Source organism: Capra hircus, chromosome 13 (genome assembly GCF_001704415.2).
Source record: "Capra hircus breed San Clemente chromosome 13, ASM170441v1, whole genome shotgun sequence".
In the NCBI taxonomy this organism is placed as follows: Eukaryota; Metazoa; Chordata; class Mammalia; order Artiodactyla; family Bovidae; genus Capra; species Capra hircus.
Window position 1 is genome coordinate 72,871,050 of NC_030820.1, and position 22,160 is coordinate 72,893,209.

General features: G+C 47.9%; 1 protein-coding gene across 1 annotated transcript; it reads right to left on the bottom strand.

Moving 5' to 3' along the window:
• On the bottom strand, positions 262-21,090 carry TOMM34 (translocase of outer mitochondrial membrane 34). The gene is made up of 7 exons (XM_018057915.1): positions 20,851-21,090; positions 16,545-16,644; positions 15,267-15,419; positions 11,895-12,064; positions 8,953-9,100; positions 2,358-2,484; positions 262-1,293 (listed from the first exon to the last, which is right to left on the bottom strand). The coding sequence occupies exons 1-7, from the start codon at positions 20,975-20,977 to the stop codon at positions 1,189-1,191; spliced, it is 930 nt and encodes a 309-aa protein (XP_017913404.1). The 5' UTR covers positions 20,978-21,090; the 3' UTR covers positions 262-1,188.

Consider the following 22,160-nt stretch of genomic DNA (forward strand, 5'->3'; position numbering starts at 1 on the left):
GTGTTAAAACTCAGTTCAAACTGGACTTCCTCAGGGACCCCTTTTTCTCCACAGGGTCAAATCTCCCTAGTTGGAGGGGAAAATGTGACTGCTCATTTATAACACTAAAGCCGCTGCGGTTTCACGCACCGTGTGTCCGATGGGACTGTCAGCTTTCTGAGCGCAGGGATCCTATCAGTTCATTCACTGCTGTTTCTCCAGCACAATGAGTAGGGCCTGGCCCATGCAGACACATCGCAGTAAATTTGATCAAAAAAAGGATGAATGCTGCATAACCAGTTTTTTATTACTGCAAAGTTCCAAAGTGAACCAAAACTGAACCATAAATCAAAGTACAACAGACATTCATGTAGATGGTGTGAATGCAGTAGCTTAAACTCGCAGTTCAACAAAAGTCAGTCTATTCAGTTCAAATTAACTTCAACGTATTACAAAGAACTAAGAAGCCTAGTGGGGCCACTGTGGGAGTCAAAAGGCAAGTCCCTGCCGGGAAGGGAAGGACACGGACTTCAAGGAGGTTTCTCCCCATCCCACCTTCAGGAGCAGCAGCCACACCTCTGGGCTCTTGAAAGAACTTAGGTATCTCTATGTGGGCGACAGCAGCGCAGAGCCACAAACGCCGGCCAAGGGGACAGGTTCCGCATTCCTGTCAGGAGGCTCAGCCAAAAGGCACTGGGGCTCAGAACACGAGTGCTGTGCAAGGACAGGGAAGGGGTCGGCAGCCTTGGAGAACCAGCTCAGCTGGCTGCCATGGGTATAGGCGGGCCAGGGTTTCCCAGTTGTCCTTCCCACGCCAGCCTGTGTCCCATGGGACTGGCAGCTTTCTGAGCGCCCAGATGGACCGGGGTGAGAGGACCTGGTGACCAGAGGGCAGCACTGGGTCTGGAGCCTCTGGGCAGAGACCAGGCTGAGCACACTGCTGATGAGCACCCATCGCTGTGACCTGCTCACTGTCCACAGCACAGGGGAGTGCAGAACAGGGGGAGGCTTTCCCAACAAAACGTCTGCTTTCTGACTACACTGAGCTTAAGGTGAACAGGCGGAGCCTCCTGAGGGGTGGGAGGCCATCACGTCTCTGAGGGGGAAAGGAGGGGGCTTCAGAGCCCACTCGGGGGCCCACCAGGTTCCAGGAGCAGGCACAGAAGAAGGTGCTCAGGCAGACAGGTGTCCTGCTGCCGTTCTGGGATTTTAGTTTAAGCTCCGGTTAACCTCCTGCCGCAACTTCCGCGCAGGGCCGTTCCTAGGCTCTATCTGCAGAAGGCTGTCGATGTCTGCAAAGCTGGATCTGAAGTCCTGAGGGGAGAGAGGCTGTGAGCACCTGTAGTCCTGAGAGGAGAGAGAGGCTGTGGGGACTTGCAGTCCCGAGAGGAGAGAGAGGCTGTGGGGACCTGCAGTCCCGAGAGGAGAGAGAGGCTGTGGGGACCTGCAGTCCCGAGAGGAGAGACAGGCTGTGGGGACCTGCAGTCCCGAGAGGAGAGACAGGCTGTGAGGACCTGCAGTCCCGATAGGAGAGAGAGGCTGTGGGGACCTGCAGTTCTGAGAGGACAGAGAGGCTGTGGGGACCTGCCGTCCTGAGAAGAGAGAGGCTGTGGGGACCTGCAGTCCCGAGAGGACAGAGAGGCTGTGGGGACCTGCAGTCCCGAGAGGACAGAGAGGCTGTGGGGACCTGCAGTCCCGAGAGGAGAGAGAGGCTGTGGGGACCTGCAGTCCCGAGAGGAGAGAGAGGCTGTGGGGACCTGCAGTCCCGAGAGGAGAGACAGGCTGTGGGGACCTGCAGTCCCGAGAGGAGAGACAGGCTGTGGGGACGTGCAGTCCCGAGAGGAGAGACAGGCTGTGGGGACCTGCAGTCCCGAGAGGAGAGACAGGCTGTGGGGCCTGTAGTCCTGAGAGGAGAGACAGGCTGTGGGGCCTGTAGTCCTGAGAGGACAGAGAGGCTCTGGGGACCTGTAGTCCCGAGAGAAGACAGGCAGTGGGGATGCAGTCCTGAGAGGACAGAGAGGCTGTGGGGACCTGTAGTCTGAGAGGACAGAGAGGCTGTGAGGATCTGCAGTCCTGAGAGAAGAGAGAGGCTGTGGAACCTGAAGTCCTGAGAGGACAGAGGCTGTGGGGACCTGCTGTCCTGAGAGGAGACGAGAAGCTGCGGGGACGAAGCCTGGGCCCTGGGGGACCAGGCGGGGGTGAGGACCGCTGCCGAGCTGGTTTCTGCACCCCAGGCTGGAGGCCTGTCAGGAGCACCTGGGGCCCTTGGATGAGGAGGGACGTGAAAGGCCCCCCCTCACCTGGACCATGCTCTTGTAGTGCCACCACAGGCATGATTGGTTGTGGCTCTTTGGTGCCTCTGGACAGGCTCTTTTTACCTTGAGAGCCTTGTAGGCTTGAGCCCGGCGGTAGAACGCCTTCACGTTCTTCCCGTCCAGCCTGAGGGCTTCTGTGCAGTCCTTCACCGCCTCCTGGTACTGCTTCAGCTCCAGATGGCAGAGCGCCCTGCGGGGAAAGACCAGGCTGTCAGCTGCTCCCTCGGGGCCACTAACTCTGAGGAGCGCCCCGAACACTTTGTGCTGGGTGCATCACGCCTTCCTCGGTTCTCACAGCCACCCAGCCCGCTTTTACAGAGGAGAGTGGCTCAAAGGGGTGAAGAGACTCCTCAGGCTTCCTCCACTACTGGTGCGCAGACCTGGGGCTTGATCTGGGTTTGAACAACCTGAGATCCCGACAGTGTTCAGAGCTATCATCCCACACTTAACTCTTTCAAGCAAGGACTGGAAACCTTCCCCTTGACAAAAAATTATCTACCTTAAGAAAAAAACCACATAAATGAAAGTGTTAGTTGCTCAACCATGTCCAACTCTTTGCAACCTCAAGGACTATAACCTGCCAGGCTCCTCTGTCCATGGAATTTTCCATGCAAGAACACTGGAGTGGGTTGCCACTCCCTTCTCTAGAGGCCCTTCCCAACCCAAGGACTGAACCTGGGTCTTCTGCACTGCAGGCACATTCTTTACCATCTGAGCCATCAGGACAGCCACATAAATACTAGGCTCTAATTAATTATATGCACACTGACATGTTTGGGGTGAAATGTAAAGAAGATGCATCAATAGACGGCCATAGTGACCAACCAAACTGTTCTGATAGTTGTGTTACACAAAACTTTTTAACTGAAGTTATAGTTGTTTCTATAACTGCTTATAAATTTAATTGGGAGTATATGGGTGTTTGAGATCTAATTCTTCCAACTTATATTTCGCATCATTCTTACATTCTGCATCAGTGGGGGACAAGTACATACTTGTGTGTATCTTTCTTATTCAATTTTAGTCCTCTTCCCCAGTGACTAAAAATGAAACAGACAGTTTTCAGTGGCTATGGAATATTCACTTGTCTGTATCCTAATTTATTAACTCCGTATCAGGAGACATATTTCTATTTCCAGTTAAATGATAAATGCTGCTGCTATGAACATCCTTGTACGTCAGTCTTAGGAGGGACTGCCGACCGCTGCATCAAAAGGTGCGTGCACTTGAAATTCTGACTCTTACCAAAATGCTTCCCAAATAAAGCAGCTGACCTTAGCAACACAGGTTTGAACTGTGCAGGTCTACTTATGTGCAGAATTTTTTTTTCAGCAATACTGCAGTATTACATCATCTGCATTTGGTTGACTTTGTGAATGCGGCAGAACTGCAGGTATGAGAGGCTGACTGTAAATTATATAGAGATTTTTTGACTGAGAGGAGGGTCAGTGCTCCTGACAGCCGACTTTTTCAAGGGTCAACTGTACTTGAGAACAGTTACTAACAGAACCCATTTTTCTGCAGCTGTACCAACCCTGGGGCTCAGCCTTTAAGTTCTGCCAATATGGAAGAAAACAGTATCTGTTTTACTGTAGTTGCTTTAAATACAGTTAAGCTGAATACCTTTTAAATTTATTTTTTTATTTTGGCTGTGCTGGCTCCCAGCTGTGGCACACGGAATCCAGTTCCCTCATTAGGAATTGAACCTAGGCACCGTGCATTGGGAGCATGGAGTCCTACCCACTGGACCACCAGGGAAGCCCCCAAACTGAGCATCTTTATGGAAGATTTTTAAATCTTATGAAATAAAACTTCTCCAACTTATTTAATGACTTCCGCAGGTTGCCCTCCACCATCACCCCGTATAATACCTTCCCCACTGCAAGATAATTAACCCACATGTTGTTTAAGAACTTAATGGTTTTACTTCTTCCATTTGAAACTGATCCATTTAGATTTTATTTTAAAATAAAGAGTGATGATGGAGGTTCAAGTTTCCTTTTAATTCTTTCCAGCCAATCCAATACCATTTATTGGATAATTCCTCCTTTTCCCCACAATTTATCATATACTAAATTCTCTTATGTTGTTTTTTTTTTTTCCTCATGGGATTATTACCATGGAATTGTTACCATTATTCCATTTTTCCTCCTGGAATTATTATCATGGAAGAATGTAAAAAAAAAAAAAATCTAGTATTTTCATTCGATTGCATGGAAGTTATAAATTAACTTAGGAAAAGCTTCTCCTTGTATCAATTTTAAAGCAGACACAGGGATTTCCCTGGTGATCCAGTGGCTAGGATGCCACATTTCCAATGCAGGGGACCAGGGTTCGGTCCTTGATCAGGGAACTAGATCTCACATACCACAACTAGGACCTGGTGTAGCCAAATAAATAAAAAATTAATAAAAATGAAATTAAAGCAGCACAAATTCTGTGGCATTCTTTCCACAGAAGAGGTCCTATGTATCAACACTTTCTTCTTGACTTTAGGCAGGTTCTGTGACTGCTCTGACCAGTGGAGCACAGAGGAAAGGACAGTGTGAGTCCCATGACTAGGCCTCAGAGGTCTTGGGAGCGCCTGCCTGAGCTCTGGGAACACTTGCTCTTGGAGCCTTTAGCTGCTCCTGTGAGAAGCCAACTACCCAGAGGCCACCATGCTGTGAGGAAGCTCAAGCTGGCACAAGTGAACAGACTGCCAGGAGGGGAGAAAAAAGGCTCTAGCTTGCTCTATCAGTTCCACTGCCAGCCATGTCAGTCATCGCAAGCCTGGTGCCAGATATGTACGAGAAAGCTCTGTGCTGTGCTTAGTTGCTCAGTCGTGTCCGACTCTTTGTGACCCCATGGACTGCAGCTCACCAGTCTCCTCTGCCATGGGAATTTTCCAGGCAAGAATACTGGAATGGGTTGCCATGCCCTCCTCCAGGGGATCTTCTCAAGCCAGGGATGGAACCCACTTTTCCTGCATTGCAGGCAGATTCTTCACTGTCTGAGCCACCAGGGAAGCCCAGGAGAAGCCTTTAAATGACTCCAGTCCCAGGACCCTTCTTGTTGACCCTGAATGAGACCCTGAGTCAAAGAACTGCCCTTCCTGAACTCCTGGTTCACAAATCATGAGCAAAACAAAATGGCAGTTGTAGACCACTAAGTTTTAGAACAGTAGGCCCTGATCTTAATTTGAACACACAAGAATTCTAAGGAAACTGATGTGTTCTCCCAATGGCTTCCAGCAATTTAAAGAATAAGCCAAGTTTCTGGGAAGTAGAAGCAGCACATTGTAAGCATTAGGTGCTATCTGGTGACTTCTGAATGTAACTGTTATAATGAAAATGATTCCATATGAATGCCAAAGATCATATTTCAGTTGAGTTCAGTCGCTCAGTCGTGTCTGACTCTTTGCGACCCCATGAATTGCAGCACGCCAAGCATCCTTGTCCATCACCAACTCCTGGAGTTCACGCAGACTCACATCCATCAAGTCAGTGATGCCATCCAGCCATCTCATCCTCTGTCATCCCCTTCTCCTCCTGCCCCCAATCCCTCCTAGCATCAGTCTTTACCAATGAATCAACTCTTCTCATGAGGTGGCCAAAGTACTGGAGCTTCAGCTTTAGCATCATTCCTTCCAAAGAAATCCCAGGGCTGATCTCCTTCAGAATGGACTGGTTGGATCTCCTTGCAGTCCAAGGGACTCTCAAGAGTAAAGCATCAATTCTTCGGCACTCAGCCTTCTTCACAGTCCAACTCTCACATCCATACATGACCACAGGAAAAACCACAGCCTTGACTAGACAGACCTTAGTCGGCAAAGTAATGTCTCTGCTTTTGAATATGCTATCTAGGTTGGTCATGACTTTTCTTCCAAGGAGTAAGCGTCTTTTAATTTCCTGGCTGCAGTCACCATCTGCAGTGATTTTGGAGCCCCCAAAAATAAAGTCTGACACTGTTTCCCCATCTATTTCCCATGAAGTGATGGGACCGGATGCCGTGATCTTCGTTTTCTGAATGTTGAGCTTTAAGCCAACTTTTTCACTCTCCACTTTCACTTTCATCAGGAGGCTTTTTAGTTCCTCTTCACTTTCTGGTGTTAAAAATGCGTAACTTTGGCCTCTAAAATAATCACCTGTGGCTTTTGGTAAACTGAATATTCTGTATCCAATGAGAAGGGTTTTCATTACAAAGTAGGAGTCTGAGAGACAAGATGAATGAGTGAAAAGGAAGCCAAACTTTCATCTTCAGCCCGTTTTCTTAGGTAAAATGTGACCATGAGCTAACCTGAAGAACTGCTGTGAGTACTCAGTGAGACTCTTCTGGAGGTCCACTCAGGACCTGGCAAACTGTAGGTGCCAAGTACCTGATGGTGATACCCACTCAGATGTCAGTGCACAGAGAGGACCGAAGCCTAAGTTCGTGCACCATACAGATGCATACGCATGAAGTGGAGCATTAAAATGGCATCTGGAATGTGGTATATTCAACTGTGCAGACAGAAAATTCAGTTCTGTAACAGGTTTTCAGTCTTATAAATTAAATAAATCAATGTAATCACAACCTAAAGCTCAATGGATTGAAATTTATCAGTGAGCCCAAGGCTGAGCTAGAAGATCAAAGCTGGCAAAACAGTCAGCGATGCTCTGGTTACGAAGACTAATGAAGAGATCAGCCTACAAGATATATTACAAAGAAACAGTACTTAAAACGGCACGGCATGGACACATTTGCATGAAAATCAGTATTTAAACAAAACACTGTCCTGAATGTGGTAAAAATCCAGGAAAATGGGTTAACAGAGATTTCTAGCAACACGAGGTAAGCAAAGACAGAGCCCACAGAAAGAGGAGTTAGAAGATGCTCCTGCACAAATGTGGACGAATGGGCTGCAGTCTTTGATCCCAAGTGCGCCTGGCTGACTGAGGCACCCTTGGGTCCAATCAGCCAATAAAACCACAGGTCCAAATGTGAACACACGTTCTGAGATGTAATGTAGAGGCATACCTCATTTCACTGTGCTTCACTGTGCCAAAATCCATGCTGTGAAACTAAAGTTTCCCTTTTTAAATCATTTGGCAAAAAAAAAATGACCTCAACCGACATGAGGCTGCTTCATCTTTCTTGATACTATTCTGTGTGACAGTGGAATTTCCACGTTTCACTGCAGAAATGCTAGTGATTAAAACTTCAGCAAGCTGCCCAGACACTGCTGGAGTGTTAGACAACTCATTATATGCACTATCATCCCTTTCTAAAATCTGAAACACATTTTATCCTAGGAGTTCTGGATAAGGAGCAGTGAGCTTATAGAAGATCCGAGATCTCTGAACTTAAGAGTAATGTGAGTATGTTGGCTGGGAAGGGAAAACAAACTCACAAGATTTATTTATGTTTTATAGGAAATGTTTAGAGCAGATCTGGTCCCTTGCTGAATGTTTTAAGCCTCTGATTGTAAAACGAACAGATCTCACTGGAGCCAGGTTCCAATTCTATCTCCACCATTTACTGGCTGGGTGAGCTGAAGCAAAGCCCTTCCATCTGAGCCTTGGTTTACTTGACATTAAGACAGGAAGAGCATCTACTACCAAAACCTTTGTGGGCTGCTGCAGAGCAGGCACTCACACACGATGAAGGGATGCTGCCCTGGCTCCGAGGCCCTCACTGCTGGTGGAAAGGATCACTGACCACTGGCGACAGCTGAGGATGAAGGCCTTTCTACAGCCCCACAAGTCCAACACCTCAGGCTCAACTAGACCCCTCTCTTGCTCAGGTCAGGTAATTCCCTGGGTTCTACCCTGATGCTCACAGACAGACTGGCAGAATTTATAAGCAGAGAGTCTCAGAGAAGCCATGGGGTGAGAGTCACGGAAAGCACAGAGGCTTTGAGACTTGTGTTGGGGTTGTGTTTGCACAGCAAGCCCAGGGCTTTTACTTACATCCTATGCTTACCTGGTGAATGAAAATTCTGGAATGTGCTGAAACAAAGCCCGGGCTCCCTGTGGGAAACCCCAGTTTCCACCCATTTAACAGCGTGAACGCCACTGGCAATGCCCATCTCATGATGACCAAAGGGAATGTGAACACATGTTTTGAGATGTAACATAGAGGCATACCTCATTTCACTGTGCTTCACAGATACTTTAAAGACACCAAAACTGAAGATTTGTGGCAACCCTACATTGAGCAAGTCTATCTATGGGTGCCATTTTTCCAGCAGCATTTGCTCACTTTGTACCTGTTTCACATTTATGTCATTCTCACAATATTTCAAACTATTTCATTGTTAGTATACTAGTCACAGTGATCTGTGATCAGTGATTTTTGATGTTATGATGACTGGTGGTTGGCAATTTGTAGCCATTAAGTTTTTTAAAATTAAGGCATGTATGTTGTTTTTTTAGACATGATGCTATTGCACATTTAACACACTACAGTAGAGTGTAAACACAACTCTTCTATGCACAGGGAAACCCCCAAATGTGTGTGACTCCCTTTCTCCCGACATTCACTTTACTGCAGTGGTCTGGAGCAGACCCTGAGACAGCTCTGAGGTCTGCCTGTACTGACTAAATGCCAGGACACAGAGACCATCACAGTCCAAGAGCAGACTGCGGGAGAATGTCCGGTGTCCTGAAATCCCCCAGGCCAGCCGTGTGAAAGGTACCTGTTGCTGTACGTGGCGGATTCCAAGTTACTAAACCAGAGGCTCTCACTGTACTTCTCAATCGCTTGCTTATGGTTCCCCTTCTTTACAAGCTCATTGCCTTCCTCCTTCAGAGCTCTGGCTCTCTCCACATCCCCAGCAGAAGGCACTAGATACAAATTCAGAAGAGGAAAAAACCATGGAGCAGGTGCCCAGCTCAGCCTGAGGAGCTCTCTTGGGCAGCGCCTCTTCCAAGCCGTCTACAGCGCTCTGTCCCCCGAGGTCTCCTGCACTGTGCAAAGCACCCTTCCTGAGTCAGGAGTTCCCCCGAGCAATGGCTTCTGGGAAAAAGTTTTTCATTCAGAAGAGGTTGGGGGCTCCTAATGTAGATATATTTCTACACACACAATGATATATACACAGTAGAAAGTAACTCAGGTTGTGGCCTCAGCACTGCTGCTCAGGAGCTGGAAGCCTTGTGGGACCTAATGCTTCTGGACCTCAATTTGCTCACCAACACGTGTGGGGCAATACCTACTCCACCTTGGGCTACTGTCAGGATGAAATGGGGAGAAAATAGGAGAAAGTCCAGAGCACCGTATAAACTTAAAGCAGGAAAGTAAGTAAGGAAGTATTTAAACATGCATCTGCTTAAACAGAAGAGTGGAGCTCTTGGGCTTCCAGAAAAGGGCAGAGGCCCTACTCAGCTGTTCTGGTCTGAGTCTGGCAGTGTTCTCCCCAACCTGACACCTGAGCTCTGTCCCAGCCTCCAGGAGACATAATGAGAACAAGGTGAGATCCAAATTGCTCCGTGGAGTCCTGGGGCTTCACTTCACTGCACGGCCCTAATGAATTTTTCCAGCCTCAGCTCCCGTTATCATCTACTTTGTCAATTTTTGAAACTTTCTTCATAAAATACTGAATATTTACAAGGGTAAAGTTTTAGGACTAAAACTAACACCCTTGAATTCATCCCTCATCTTAAGAAACAGAATGTTTACTAAGACCTTTGAAGTCCTATGGGCCTCTCCTCGCCGGTCAATCCACCCCTGGAGGAAACCATTTTCCTCAATTCTGTGCCCCCCACACTGTTATTTTAAAAACTTTTAATTGGAGGATAATTTTACAACGTTGTATTGGTTTCTGCCGTACAACGAGACGATGCCCCCCCTTTTGGGGTTACTTTAACTAGATATGATAGTGTCTAGAAACTATTTACTGTTTACTTTGTTTGAGAACTTCAAATACAGGAGTGTGTAATTCTATGTATTCTACCATGACCTGGTCTTCTTTTTCCCTCAAAATTACATCCCTGGGATTTTCACACCCCCAGCTGCTTCACTCTTACTCTTACTGAGGCAATGCAACTGTTTCATCTGTTCCATTTACAGGGACTTGGGTTGTTTTGCTTTTTGTTCTTACCGACTTTTTGCTCTGAACACCTTGTACCCATCTCTTCGTGGGCACATGCACGAGGTTTTCTAGAAGCAGAGCCAGTGGGCTGCAATGTACACAGCATCACCTTGACTTTGCAAGGCATCCTACGCTATAACATGTGATACCCCCACTACCTCATTCTCTAACTCCTTCCACTGTCTCAGCTGAACACTCCCTTCCCTTCTCGCCTGAAGAACTTGGTTTTTAAGGTCCAGCTCAACCTGTCCCCTCCATGACACTTTCCCCAACTTCCCCCAGCACCCTGACATCAGTTCCCAATTTGAATTCTTCAAACATTAGAGACTCTCAAGCACCCGTTCTCCCTGCTGTGTTTTAAATGGCTCTGTTTATGTGTCTCAGTCTCTCACTGGGCTGGGACCTTTCTGAGAGGGCCTCTCCAGGCCACACATGGTTGTGACTTCAAATCAGTGAAATAAATAGGAGGTGCATTGAAGCCATCAAGTTCATTAGCGGCTCATGTTCTCATTCTACATGGCCAGATAGGTTTCCTGTTGGGAAGGGGAGAATCCCTGTCCTCCTGTACATCCAAGGCCAGGCTACAGCCCTGCCCCGAGCCTCCCATCCTCAATACTGAGCCTGCTGGGCTAGGAGAACTCCCCTGGAGCCTTATAAGTTTCCTGTCACCCCTGCCCAGGGAAGGTTCTCTCTGTTTCATAAAGCTGAGGTCTCCCGTTTGGGGCTACCTGGCCTTGATCTCCCTTCCCTTGTTTATTCCCTTCCAGAGACTAGTAAAGTGCCGCTGGCTACGGAGATGGAGCAGATGGTGTCAGGTTTAGCTCGTCACAAAATCTCAGGCCCTGGTCACAGGGACTAGTTAAGGGAATGGCCTGTGTTTATAGGCTAGACTATATTAAGAAAAGATGAGCCAGGGATTTTAGTGGAAGAAACCCTCTTTCTTAGGGAGCTATTAGAAAAACAACTCTTTCTCTCCCTCTTGGTCATAAGGCATGGCACGCAGATGTGAGGCACAGAACTGCTACTGCTACTGTACAACTCAGGAGGGAAGACTGCCTGAAGACAAAGCTGCCACATCCTAGAGAAAAGAGTTGAGAGAAGGACAGAAATGGGAGTCTGATGCTGCAGTGAGCTGCTGGAGCAAGCCTTGCCTGAAGGCCCTTTTTGTTATATGAGCCAATACGTTCTTTTTATTATTTTTACCACACGGAGTTTTCTGTTTCTGCAACCAAAAACATCCTAAATGATACATCCCAAATGCTGCCAAAGACATGAGAAGGGAACTAACACCAGATAACTGGGTGCCAGGCTGGGAGTTCATTGTGCCTTACATCACCTTTCCCTTACACCTGTGGGGTTGGCTTTCCCACTGCCCACTGTAATGCTGAGGAGACCATCCCTAAGGGGTTACAGCTTCTTGTTTTTTTACTTTGTTTATAGGACTTTAAAAATAATTCATCTTAAGCGAGGCCAGTTTTTATAGAATTACTCTAAAGAATGTGGCTCTGGGGGAGACTGCAACTCTCTCTGGGTAGGAAGTCACAGCTTACCTCTGCTCTTCGCGCTTGTGGTTTCTTTGGATTTGCTTTTAGATGTCTCTTTGTGGTTTTCCAAAGGCAGACACTCCCACCTCTTCTGAGATGAAACAGGCACCAAGGGAATAGAGGGCAGCTTCAGGCGCCACTCGGGCCCAAAGGAGTCCATGAGAGTTCTGGTCATTCTGGAAAGGCAGGCAGGATGACAGAAAGGTTTCCAGCTGGGTCAAGAAGGTATTCTTTCTCTCATAAGCCCAAAGGAGGTGTATGAGAGCCAGTTATCATCTTCCCTGGTTTGAACCATTGCTTTGTACCCTTCCGACCTGCAGCAGGAAAGGAACAGGAGCCTGCCACCCATAAGGGCCTTTTCAGCTCAGCCACCATGATACTCCCTCCCTGCCTGGCCCTTGCCTGGTCACACTGTTAACTGCAAAGAGAGGGATGTGGTGCTTGTTAAGGTAATTAAACCTTATCCCCAAGGAACCACACATGTTCCCAAGAATGGATGCTATGTTTTCTTTTTGAAGAAATTATATTTACTTTTAACTGACTGGACTGCTTTACAGTATTGGTTTGATTTGTCGTATATCAACATGAATTAGCCACAGGTGTGTGCAGGTCCCCTCCCTCTTGAACCTCCTTCCCACATTTTATGTTTTCTTACTCTATTTGAGCTTCCCTGGTGGCTCAGTGGGAAAGAGTCTGCCTGCTAATGCAGGAGACCACAGGCTTGACCTCTGGGTCAGGAAGATCCTTGGTGAAGGAAAAGGCAACCCACCCCAGTACCCCTGCCTGGGAAATCCCATGGACAGAGGAGCCTGGCAGGCTACAGTCCACGGGGCTGCAAAAGAGCTGGACATGACTTAGCGACAAAACAACAACAACAACTTATCTATTTACAAGGCCATGCAAACACCTGACATCTGATTAATGCTCAGAGATTTTTAAATGCAAATCCTCTGTCATTCTCAAATTGTAAAACCTCTCAGTGGTTCCCACTGCATTAGGCTGGCAAGGCCTGAGACCTGGTCCCCTCCCACCGCTCCACACTTACCATGTGCCACATTGCCTCTCTCGATCCTCATGTTCAAGTCTTTCCCCGCCCCACCCCACCCTGGAACAAACCCCACCACTCCCCACTCCCCTCTTCTAAGCTCAGGGAACACGCTGGTTTTGTTAACCGATCTCTAGTACTCAGCAGAGCACCTGGCACCCAGCGGGATCCAGAGGTATGTACTGACTGAGCAGATGAAGCCAACAGCAACTTCTGCTTCTACAACCACATTCCTGTGTTACTACAACGAAGAGCTCACAGACTGCTATCACTACAAACTCACGGTCTCTGGCTCAGCCCCCAGAGCTGTTTTCTTGATCGGTCTTCAAATCTCTACCCTCCTCCATCCAATGCTCCTTAACCCTCTCCTACCTTGGACTTCCTCACACCCTGAACACAGACCTCCCTGCCTGGGCACACTTCCTACTTCTCTATTGCTACAGAGAGGTGACAAGGCCAACCCTTCCACCTGCACTCGGGATCCACTGCTCCCTGCCTCTCTCGGGCCACACTCAGCCAGCACCACCCTCTCCCACACCTATTTCCTTTCCCTCTACCGACTCCAGCTACCAGCATCAGGCTCCTTCTTCCTGAACAGCCCTCCGCCCCTTCACAGCCACATTCCTTTAATCCACTGCCATCTGCTTTGGACCCCAGTGGATTGACTCCATCAGGATCACCAGTGACTTCATTCTGAAACCCTCAGTGTACTTAAGCTGACTGAACACCTGATATGAATGACGTCTTCATCCTTCTGCAAACACTCCTGACTCTGCGACACTGAACGCTTTAGTTTCCTCCCGCTGCACTAGCTGCTGTTCCTCTCTGTGCGCCTCAAACGTCGGGATTCTGCAAAGCTCCCTGGCTACCCCCACTCGTGGCAATACTCCATTTTTCTCCCAGAACTCCAAGCCACCTCTAGGCTGGTGACCTTCCAATTTCTATGTTCAACCTGTATTTTTCTCCTTTGCTCCAAATGCACGTAAACATCCAGCCGGCCTCCTTGCATCTCGAGTTTCCAGCCCCATGCTGCCACCTCAGCATGTCAACCACATGGACACCTGTTCTTCCCTTCTCCCCACCCTCCAACCACCAAAACTTGTCAAAATACTGCCTAGATGTCCCCTGAATTGGTCCCCTTCCACTGTTCTCTTTCCACCGTCTCTTTTGGATTACTGCCTACCCCCTTTCTACTCTCTTTTCCTTCATGATCAACACGGCAGGCAGCCAGCCAGCTTTTCTCTCAAATCTGCTCAGGCTGCCCCCCAGCTGAAGACCCTTTCACAATGCCTCACTATGTTCAGATTAAGTCCAAGTCCCTGGGCACCACAGCGTGTGTGACTGGGCCTCGTCACCTATCCCGATCCAAGCGCTTCGCCCGCCGCACCACGAGTGGTGGGCTTCTCACCACCCCTCTAACACCTCGACTAACTCACAGTGCACGTGCTGCCCAGGCCCCTTGCTGGCCCCTGGTCCAGACAACTATGCATTTCTGTCTCGGCTCACCTCCTCCGAAAAGCCCTCTCTCGACCCCACTGGCTGTCCGGTATGTCCCACCACGTCCCACCCTCATCACACTGCCGAAGTTTGCCTGTGACTGACTGCGGTTCTCCAGGAAACTGGGAGCTCTTCGAGGGTGGGCAGAGGTCTGTCTCCTCCTCAGCCCCGGCCTGAGTGCAAAGTCTGGCACAGAAGTGGCAAATCTGTGGAATGATAGTGACTGAGAGGAAGCACAGAGAAAATAAGTCAAGCCAGAAACGATGCACTGGACAGATACCACGCAAAGAGGGGAAACGGGATCAGTTACACGTGACTGATGAGATTAAAGACAACTGCTCAAGAGACCAGAAAGAACTTCACCTGAGCGGCCTTGTGAAGGGATCACAGCCCAGTACACTGAACCATACCCACAAACGACAGCCCCACAGCCTGGGGTCACAGCTGCTTGCACTGCGTCTTCCTTTCCCCACTCGAGGGAGCTCTCTGAAGTAAGTGAGGTCTGTATCTCTTTTTTATCTCAGTATTTCCCACTGAATCTGGCTTAGACAGAGCTGAACTAAGTATTACTGTGTGAATGCATTTGAGCATCTAGGCAAAAGAACAATAACAAAAAACCCCAACCCCCCCCCCCAAACTCAGTAATTCTGACTCCTTAAAAATCTGCTAAAATACGACAGCAAATTGTCTTTCCACACTTTCTGCATGTGCTCATTAGAAGTTTCTGAGCCTAAACCACAGGGTTTGCCCCAGACGCCCAAAGCGAAGGTTCCAAGCTCATCGGAGAGGCCAGGACAGGACATTCTGGAGAGACGGCCTCAGTGACTTGGGCTCACCTGCTGCTGCCTTCCAAGGCTGACGTCACGCTGTCATCAATCTGCAGCACGGTCACGTAGTCCACGTAGGCCAGAGGGTACTTCTCCAGGGCCTCGTAGGCCGATGCTCGCCGCAGTAGGGGCTTCATGCTGAAGGGAACCAGGGCCAGTGCTCTAGGACAGGAGGCAGAGACGTCACTGGGCTGCTGAGTCCCGGGGGCTCCCTGCACCCACCCTCCCACAGTTCCTTCCGGTCTGGGTCATCAGCAGCATTCAGTGCATGGGAGGCCATTTCTGGCGACAGATGCTGTGAAGGCTGTCAACTCTCAGAAGAGGGGCTTTTCAGCTCAGACTGACGTGGAGAAGGGAAGGAGGACAGAAAAGCACTGCTACCGGGAAATGTGTGTGTGCGTGTGCATCAATTTTCATAGGTATGATCCCTCTGAAATCAAGAGTAAGTGCCTGATAGCTTCCATGCTTCTCTGTTTTCTACAGAGGGTGGCCAAGTGGGAATAACAAACAGGCTTTGGAGTCAGATGGAGCGGTGTCTGAATTCTACCTCTGCCACTAACCACGAGACCCCAGGCACATCACTTGACCTCCACAATCCAGGGCCAGCCTGGACAGGGTGGCAAACTTCCCCCACAGAGCACTCACGAGCACTCCACAAAGGAGACCTAGCACAGGGCCTGGTACAAATCAACGGAGCAGAGGCTCCATGAGCACGCTCACCTCTGTCCTCCTCTCCCACCCACCACCAGGGCCCAAAGCTAAGGCAACACCCCAGGATATCAGACTCCTGAGGACACATCAGATGCAAGTGCTAGTTCAGCCATGACCATGAAGGCAATCTTGGTCTGGCTTCAAGAAGAAGCATGAAAAAACGGTTTAACATGCTCTATACCTGGTCAGTGATGGTTACCATTTTCTCCTTTCAAGGCTATCTATTAACCACCATCCCTCTTTCTTTCCCTCGCTCCTTCTCTCACCCACATCCGTCCCAGAAAAAAACCTGAGCATGCCAGTCACTGGTCTGCAACTCTAGGTCATGCCCAGGTTAAACATCTCACAAAGACTAAAGGCCTTCCTCTAACTGACCACCCTACTCCTTTCAGCAGCAGAGATGAGGCTCCAGGGACACAAGTCAGGGGCCACAAGGACCAAGGAGAACTTCCTATTTTCAGTGACCAGCTGATCCTGAGTGACACTTCCTAATATCAGAGGTAACTGGTGGGGCCAGAGAAGCCCAGTCTCCTCTCCCAGGCCCCCAGCACCCCAGGGGCAGCCGTGCCCACTCACGAAGTGCAATCCTTGATGCAGTCGACGCAGTTCCCGTCCTTCAAGTGGCAGGCTGCTCGGTTAGAGTAGAGAACACTTTCTTTTTCTGGATCAGAAGAACCTGCCCCGGTGGAAGCAGAAAATGCACAATTAACAGGTTGGGAGATGGGGGCCTTGGGACATCGGGGGTGCATTCCACACCTTGAGCTCTCTGTGGTTTAGTAAAGGGCAGCAGAGATGACTGTAACCCCATCATGCATGTTGGTCTGATGGACTGGCAAGGGAGCAAGAACACCAAGCTTCCTGCTATCCACAGGGACCAAGCACCTGCTCATCTACCCAGTCATGCACTGAACTTGGTACCAGGCCAGAGATCAAAATGAAATAGCTCAAAGAAATCCACGGTGTAACTACTTGGGGGTGTGCGTATATGTTAATTTTTATTACAAGAAGCATATAAATCCAATAAAGAAAAAAAAGGAGACAAAAATCTGATAAATGCTATGATAAATGGACTGAACAAGTGTTGTGGGGACACAAAAAAACAGACTAATTCTACCTGGTCAAATCAGAGAGGACTTCGCCAGGGAAAAGACCTCTGAGTCTGGCAGGACTTTGGAAAGCTTAATCAGGGGAAGAGCTCAAGCTATCCCGTGGGGAGGGGAATTATCATAGATGTTTCCCTAAAGAGAATCTTTATCCTCAGGAATCTCAGAGGCTCAAGTCCTTTATTGTGGCCATGATGATATTCATTTTCAAAAATAATTTTTCAACCACTAGCAGGGGCCATAATGAAAATAAAACATGGAAACTATCAAGCATTGACTCAGTGATTCCATTCCCAGGCACATGCCTAGAAGAACAGAAAACAAGCTCTCCTTTGAAAATGGTAAAACATATAGACAACAGTTTAATAGATACTTGCTATCCATCACTAAACCAGCATGTATTGTATTAATATTTACTTCCCACCTTTTTGGGGTTTTTTTGTTCATTTATTTTTGGCTGCATACCAACCACAGATCAAACCTGCGGCCCCTGGAGTGGAAGCACGGAGGCTTAGCCACTGAACCACCAGGGACGTCCTCTCACCTTTTTGGTTTCACTATGACTAAATACCTCTACTCTCTCCCCTCTGCCCCATCCTCAGGTCCCCAAAAGTTGCCACAGTCCTCAAGTGGGTATGTCACATTCTTGTGTGTGTCCGTCTTCATTATATAGGTATTCACAGGCAGGACACAATATCCTTTAAATAACTTTTCCTAAGTGGTATCATATCGCCTCTCCTTCTGGGGCTTGCCTTCTTTGCTAATTATCATGTTACCACATTGATGCAAAACCTGCTTCATTCAATACCAAAAATAATAAAATGATCTTGTCTTCCCTTTTGTTGCCAGACCCCAAGGGAGACAGCAAAGTACAAAGATAAGTAAAAGACATCCTGGCCCTTGAGGAGCAACTGCAAGTATTCAAACCTTGCTACCCATCTCAAGTCATTGGAGCATGGTTGCTCAGAAAACAGCAGTGGTGTGGCAGAAACGACATCAGACCCCCCCAAATCCAGCCTGTGACCCTGCGCAAGTCATTCAATCCCCTCCGATCACATGTGCTTACCTATCAGATGAAGATATCATTTCACAGACTGGCTAGAAGGCTCACTGTGTTAGGTTGCTCCCTGCTCTTTTCAAGATCAGAGAAATTGATCAGAGAAATCAAGGAACTTGCCCATAAATTATCTAGAAAATTAGTAGCAGGATCAGAACCGAATTCTGGTCCCCTGCTAAACTGAGAAGAGGTATCAGTATGGTTCTTCTTGGGGCCTAGAATAAATCCTACAAAAAAGCCAAGTTTTTCCAGGCAGCTGGAGTAGGGTACAAAAAAAAAAAAACAACGCAACTTTATCAAGTTGAGATGAGGGTGGGCCTACAGAGAAAGGTTCTAGGGGAAAAAAAAAACATGGGGTGGGGGGCAAAAGAGTGGCTTGAAACTGCAAAAATTCAAACAAAATCGACTGGAATTAGAAGAGGATTTGGGAAGAAGTCCAGCAAAATGATTAAAAACTTGGACTTGGGAATTGGAGAACCCCTGTTCAAATTCTGCCTCTGATTTCAGTGCGTCACCCCAGAAGAAGGGATTTAAGTCTTCCGGAACCCTTATCTATAAAGTACCTCACCCATAAGTTACTGGGAAGATATAAAAAAGGGAAAAAGTCTATCATGTCTAGCAAGTACTCAACAAATGCTAGCCAAGGAAATGAGAGAGAAGGAAAGCAATGGGAAAGAGGGACTACAGAAAAGGAATTCTACTGAGGCTCTGGGATAAGCCACTTCAGAGAGGCCTTGGGCAGAGGGCTTTGTCGGCTGAACTGAGCCAGAGACCGGGAGGACTGGTAAAAAAACATTATTCCTCTGTTGAAAACTCTCCAGCAGCTTCCCATTAGGGAATAAACTCCAAACTCCTCCTTCCCATGAACTACTGTGTAAAATGCCTGTCTTTGCTACTCCCTCCACTGGCTCCCATATGCTCTGGGTCATGGAACACACCAGGGTACTGCTGTCTGGGGCCTTTGTTAACTACGGCCTTCTTCACCTGGGGTGCTCAGCACTCAAAATTTCACGCAGCTGGCTTCTTCTGACCATTCAGGTAGCACCTCAAATGTCACTTCTTCAAAGAAGTTGTCCTTTACCTTGCATTTCTTCACAACAGAGCTCCCTAGTCAAATCTACCACACAACCGCATTTGTCTGCTTCACAGCTCAGATCATTTCCACGTAGTTCTTGTTTAATATTCATTAGCTTAACACATTATTGACCGGAGATGTACTAATATGTTTCTTGTTGAAAGTCCAAAGTGTTAGCTGCTCAGTTGTGTCCGACTCTTTGCGACCCATGGACTGTAGCCCACCAGGCTCTTCTGTCCATGGAATTCTCCAGGCAAGAATACTGGAATGGGTTGCCATATCCTATTTCAGGGAATTTTCTCTCAGGGATGGAACCTGGGTCTCCTGCATTGCAGGAAGATTCTTTACCATCTGAGCCACCAGGAAAGCCCATGTTTCTTGTTACCCAAACATTACTGACCAAAAACATCAATATCACTTACACAACAAAGGACCAGCCACAAGTGTTTCTGCAAAAATCCCCCAGTCAATGAATTAAGATCACATCTGGAGCCTCCTCATTAACAAGAAAGAATGGCCCTTGACAGAAAGGACCTTCTCCATCTTATTATACGCTTATTACATACAGTTGCTTAATAATGTTAATTAAAGAGTGTACAGTTGAGGAAAATGAGAGTTGCCTCAGGGATCAGAATGAGGCTTGAATATTAGAATGGGGTCCAACAAGACAGTTAAAAAGCAGGCAATCTATCAGGGTGGTCACTATCAAAAGAAGACAAAATAAAATGTGTTGATAAGGACGCTAAGCAGTTGGAATTATTGTGCCCTGTGGGTGGGAATGTAAAACGGTACAGTTATGGAAAACATTTGGGAAGCCCCCTCCTTTCCTGCAAATTAAAAATACAATTACGATCTAATCCATCAATCCCACTTCTGGGTATATATTCAAAAGAAATTAAAGCAGGATTTGGGGAGATTCTTGCACACTCATGTTCATCATAGCCAAGAGGTGAAAACAATTCAAATGTCCATTAAAGGATGAATGGATAAAGACAATATGGTATATCTACACGATGGAATTATCAGGCAACCTTAAAAATGAACGAAAGCCTGTCACGTGCTACAACACAGTTTATAATGTCAAAAATATTATTCGGTCACAAAAGACAAATATTGTATTATCCCATTCATTTGAAATACCTAAAGTAGTAAAAATCATTGACATAGAAAAAAAAAAAAAAGAAAAGGTGGATACCACGGGCGGAGGGGGGAATCAGAGTTTGGTGGGTACGGCGTTTCCGTGCTGCAAGATGAGAAAGTTCCAGAGATCTGTCGCACAACAATGTTACAAGAGATTAAGTTTGATGTCGTTGTTCTACCACTATAAAGCGTGACAAAAGATCTATTAATATGAAAATATGTTCCTGTTATGTCAGTAAGTAAAAAAGGGCCAGAATAAAGCCACGTTACAATAATAATAAAAGCGGAAAGAAAGGTCAGGGAAGTTTCTCGTAGGATGCCGAAGGTGGGGGAGGGGGGAAGGAATGGGCAAATACTGAGAAGACCCGGTGGGCCGGTCAGCCGCGGGGTAAACGGAAGCCCCAGGCCGAGAGGGCCAGAGCGGGGTCCGGGTAGCTGGGGTCGGGGGAGGCGAGAGGGGGAAGCAGGCCTGGCGGAGAAACGGGGGTCGGGGGGCCGGGGTCGCACCTTGTTCCTGCAACATCCGCAGCGCGCGGCTGTAGAGTGTGGCGGCCTCGGCGAACTGGCCGTTGCGGAAGCTCTGGTTGCCGGAGGTGCGGAGCTCCTCCACTGACTCCGGGGGTATGGGGGCCATCCTGGCGCTGGGCCGGTAAACTGGGGGGGCGCTACAGTTCCCGGCGCCAAGACGGGCGCAACGCCGCCCGCGCGGAAGCTGCGAGTACCCGTGCCGGCCGGCTAACCCGGCGAGGAGTGGGCGTGGCGTGGCAGGGGCGGGGCCTGCGCGGACCGGAGGCGCCTAGTGCCCCGCCCTCCACGCACGCTCAGTTGGGTACCCGCGCGCTGGGAGTTTGTAGCTGCGAGGGGCATCTTGGCGTGATAGAAGCTTATAGGTGAAACTCTAACAGGTCACTGCTCGCCTAGGGTGTACATTCTACTAGGGCCTGACATTCAGTTACCTCATGTGCACAAGAAGACGATAATTTCATTAATGTGATGGTGCTCTAAGGAAAACAAAACAGTAATGCCATAGAAGGTGACCACGTGGAGACTTTTTAAGTAAGAGGGATGGGAAGGCATCTCCCAGAGACTAATAATTGAGCTGAGACCTGAGAATATAGTAGGGGATGCTGTTTCAGACAGAGGGTTAGCAAGTGCAAAGGTACTTGGGCTGGAAACTGGCACCTAGTTATCTATAGATACTGATTTTATAAATGAATGCACTGATAGGTTGATGTAAATCGCTGAGGGAAATGAGCTTATCATCAGCCTCCTCTGACTTCACTCTATGTCCCACTTACTACACCATTTTTTTTTTTAAGCTGCTTGTTGCTACCTGTGCACATTATGCTGTTTCCCTTGCTTCCTAACCTTAGCTTATGTTCTCTTCTTGCTGGGATTCTTTTCCAAACACTTTTTTTTTTTTCTCTTGCCTAATCCTCACTGAGCCAAAAGTCAACTCACACATCATCTCCTTTATAATCTCCCTCCTCTGCTCCTATTGCTCTCAGGTTTTATTCCTAATTTAGCACTTATTCTGTGATTGTCAGTTGATGAAAATTAATCAATAGTCAATCTAATAAAGAAGTGGAAAATTTTACTTGAGCCAAGTTGGAGGATTGTAACCTGGGACCACCATCTCAGTTCTGAAAACTGTTCCACACATTAGAAGTCAGGGCACAGTTATATAAGTTTTTTGAGACAGAAGGCAACTGTCATCGTGACCCCTTACAAGATCAAGAAGGAAAGTCATCCTTTAAGGAATTCTCTTGATGCTAGCAGAATGTTGCTCTTTATGGTTGAGCAGGTATTTCTGCCAA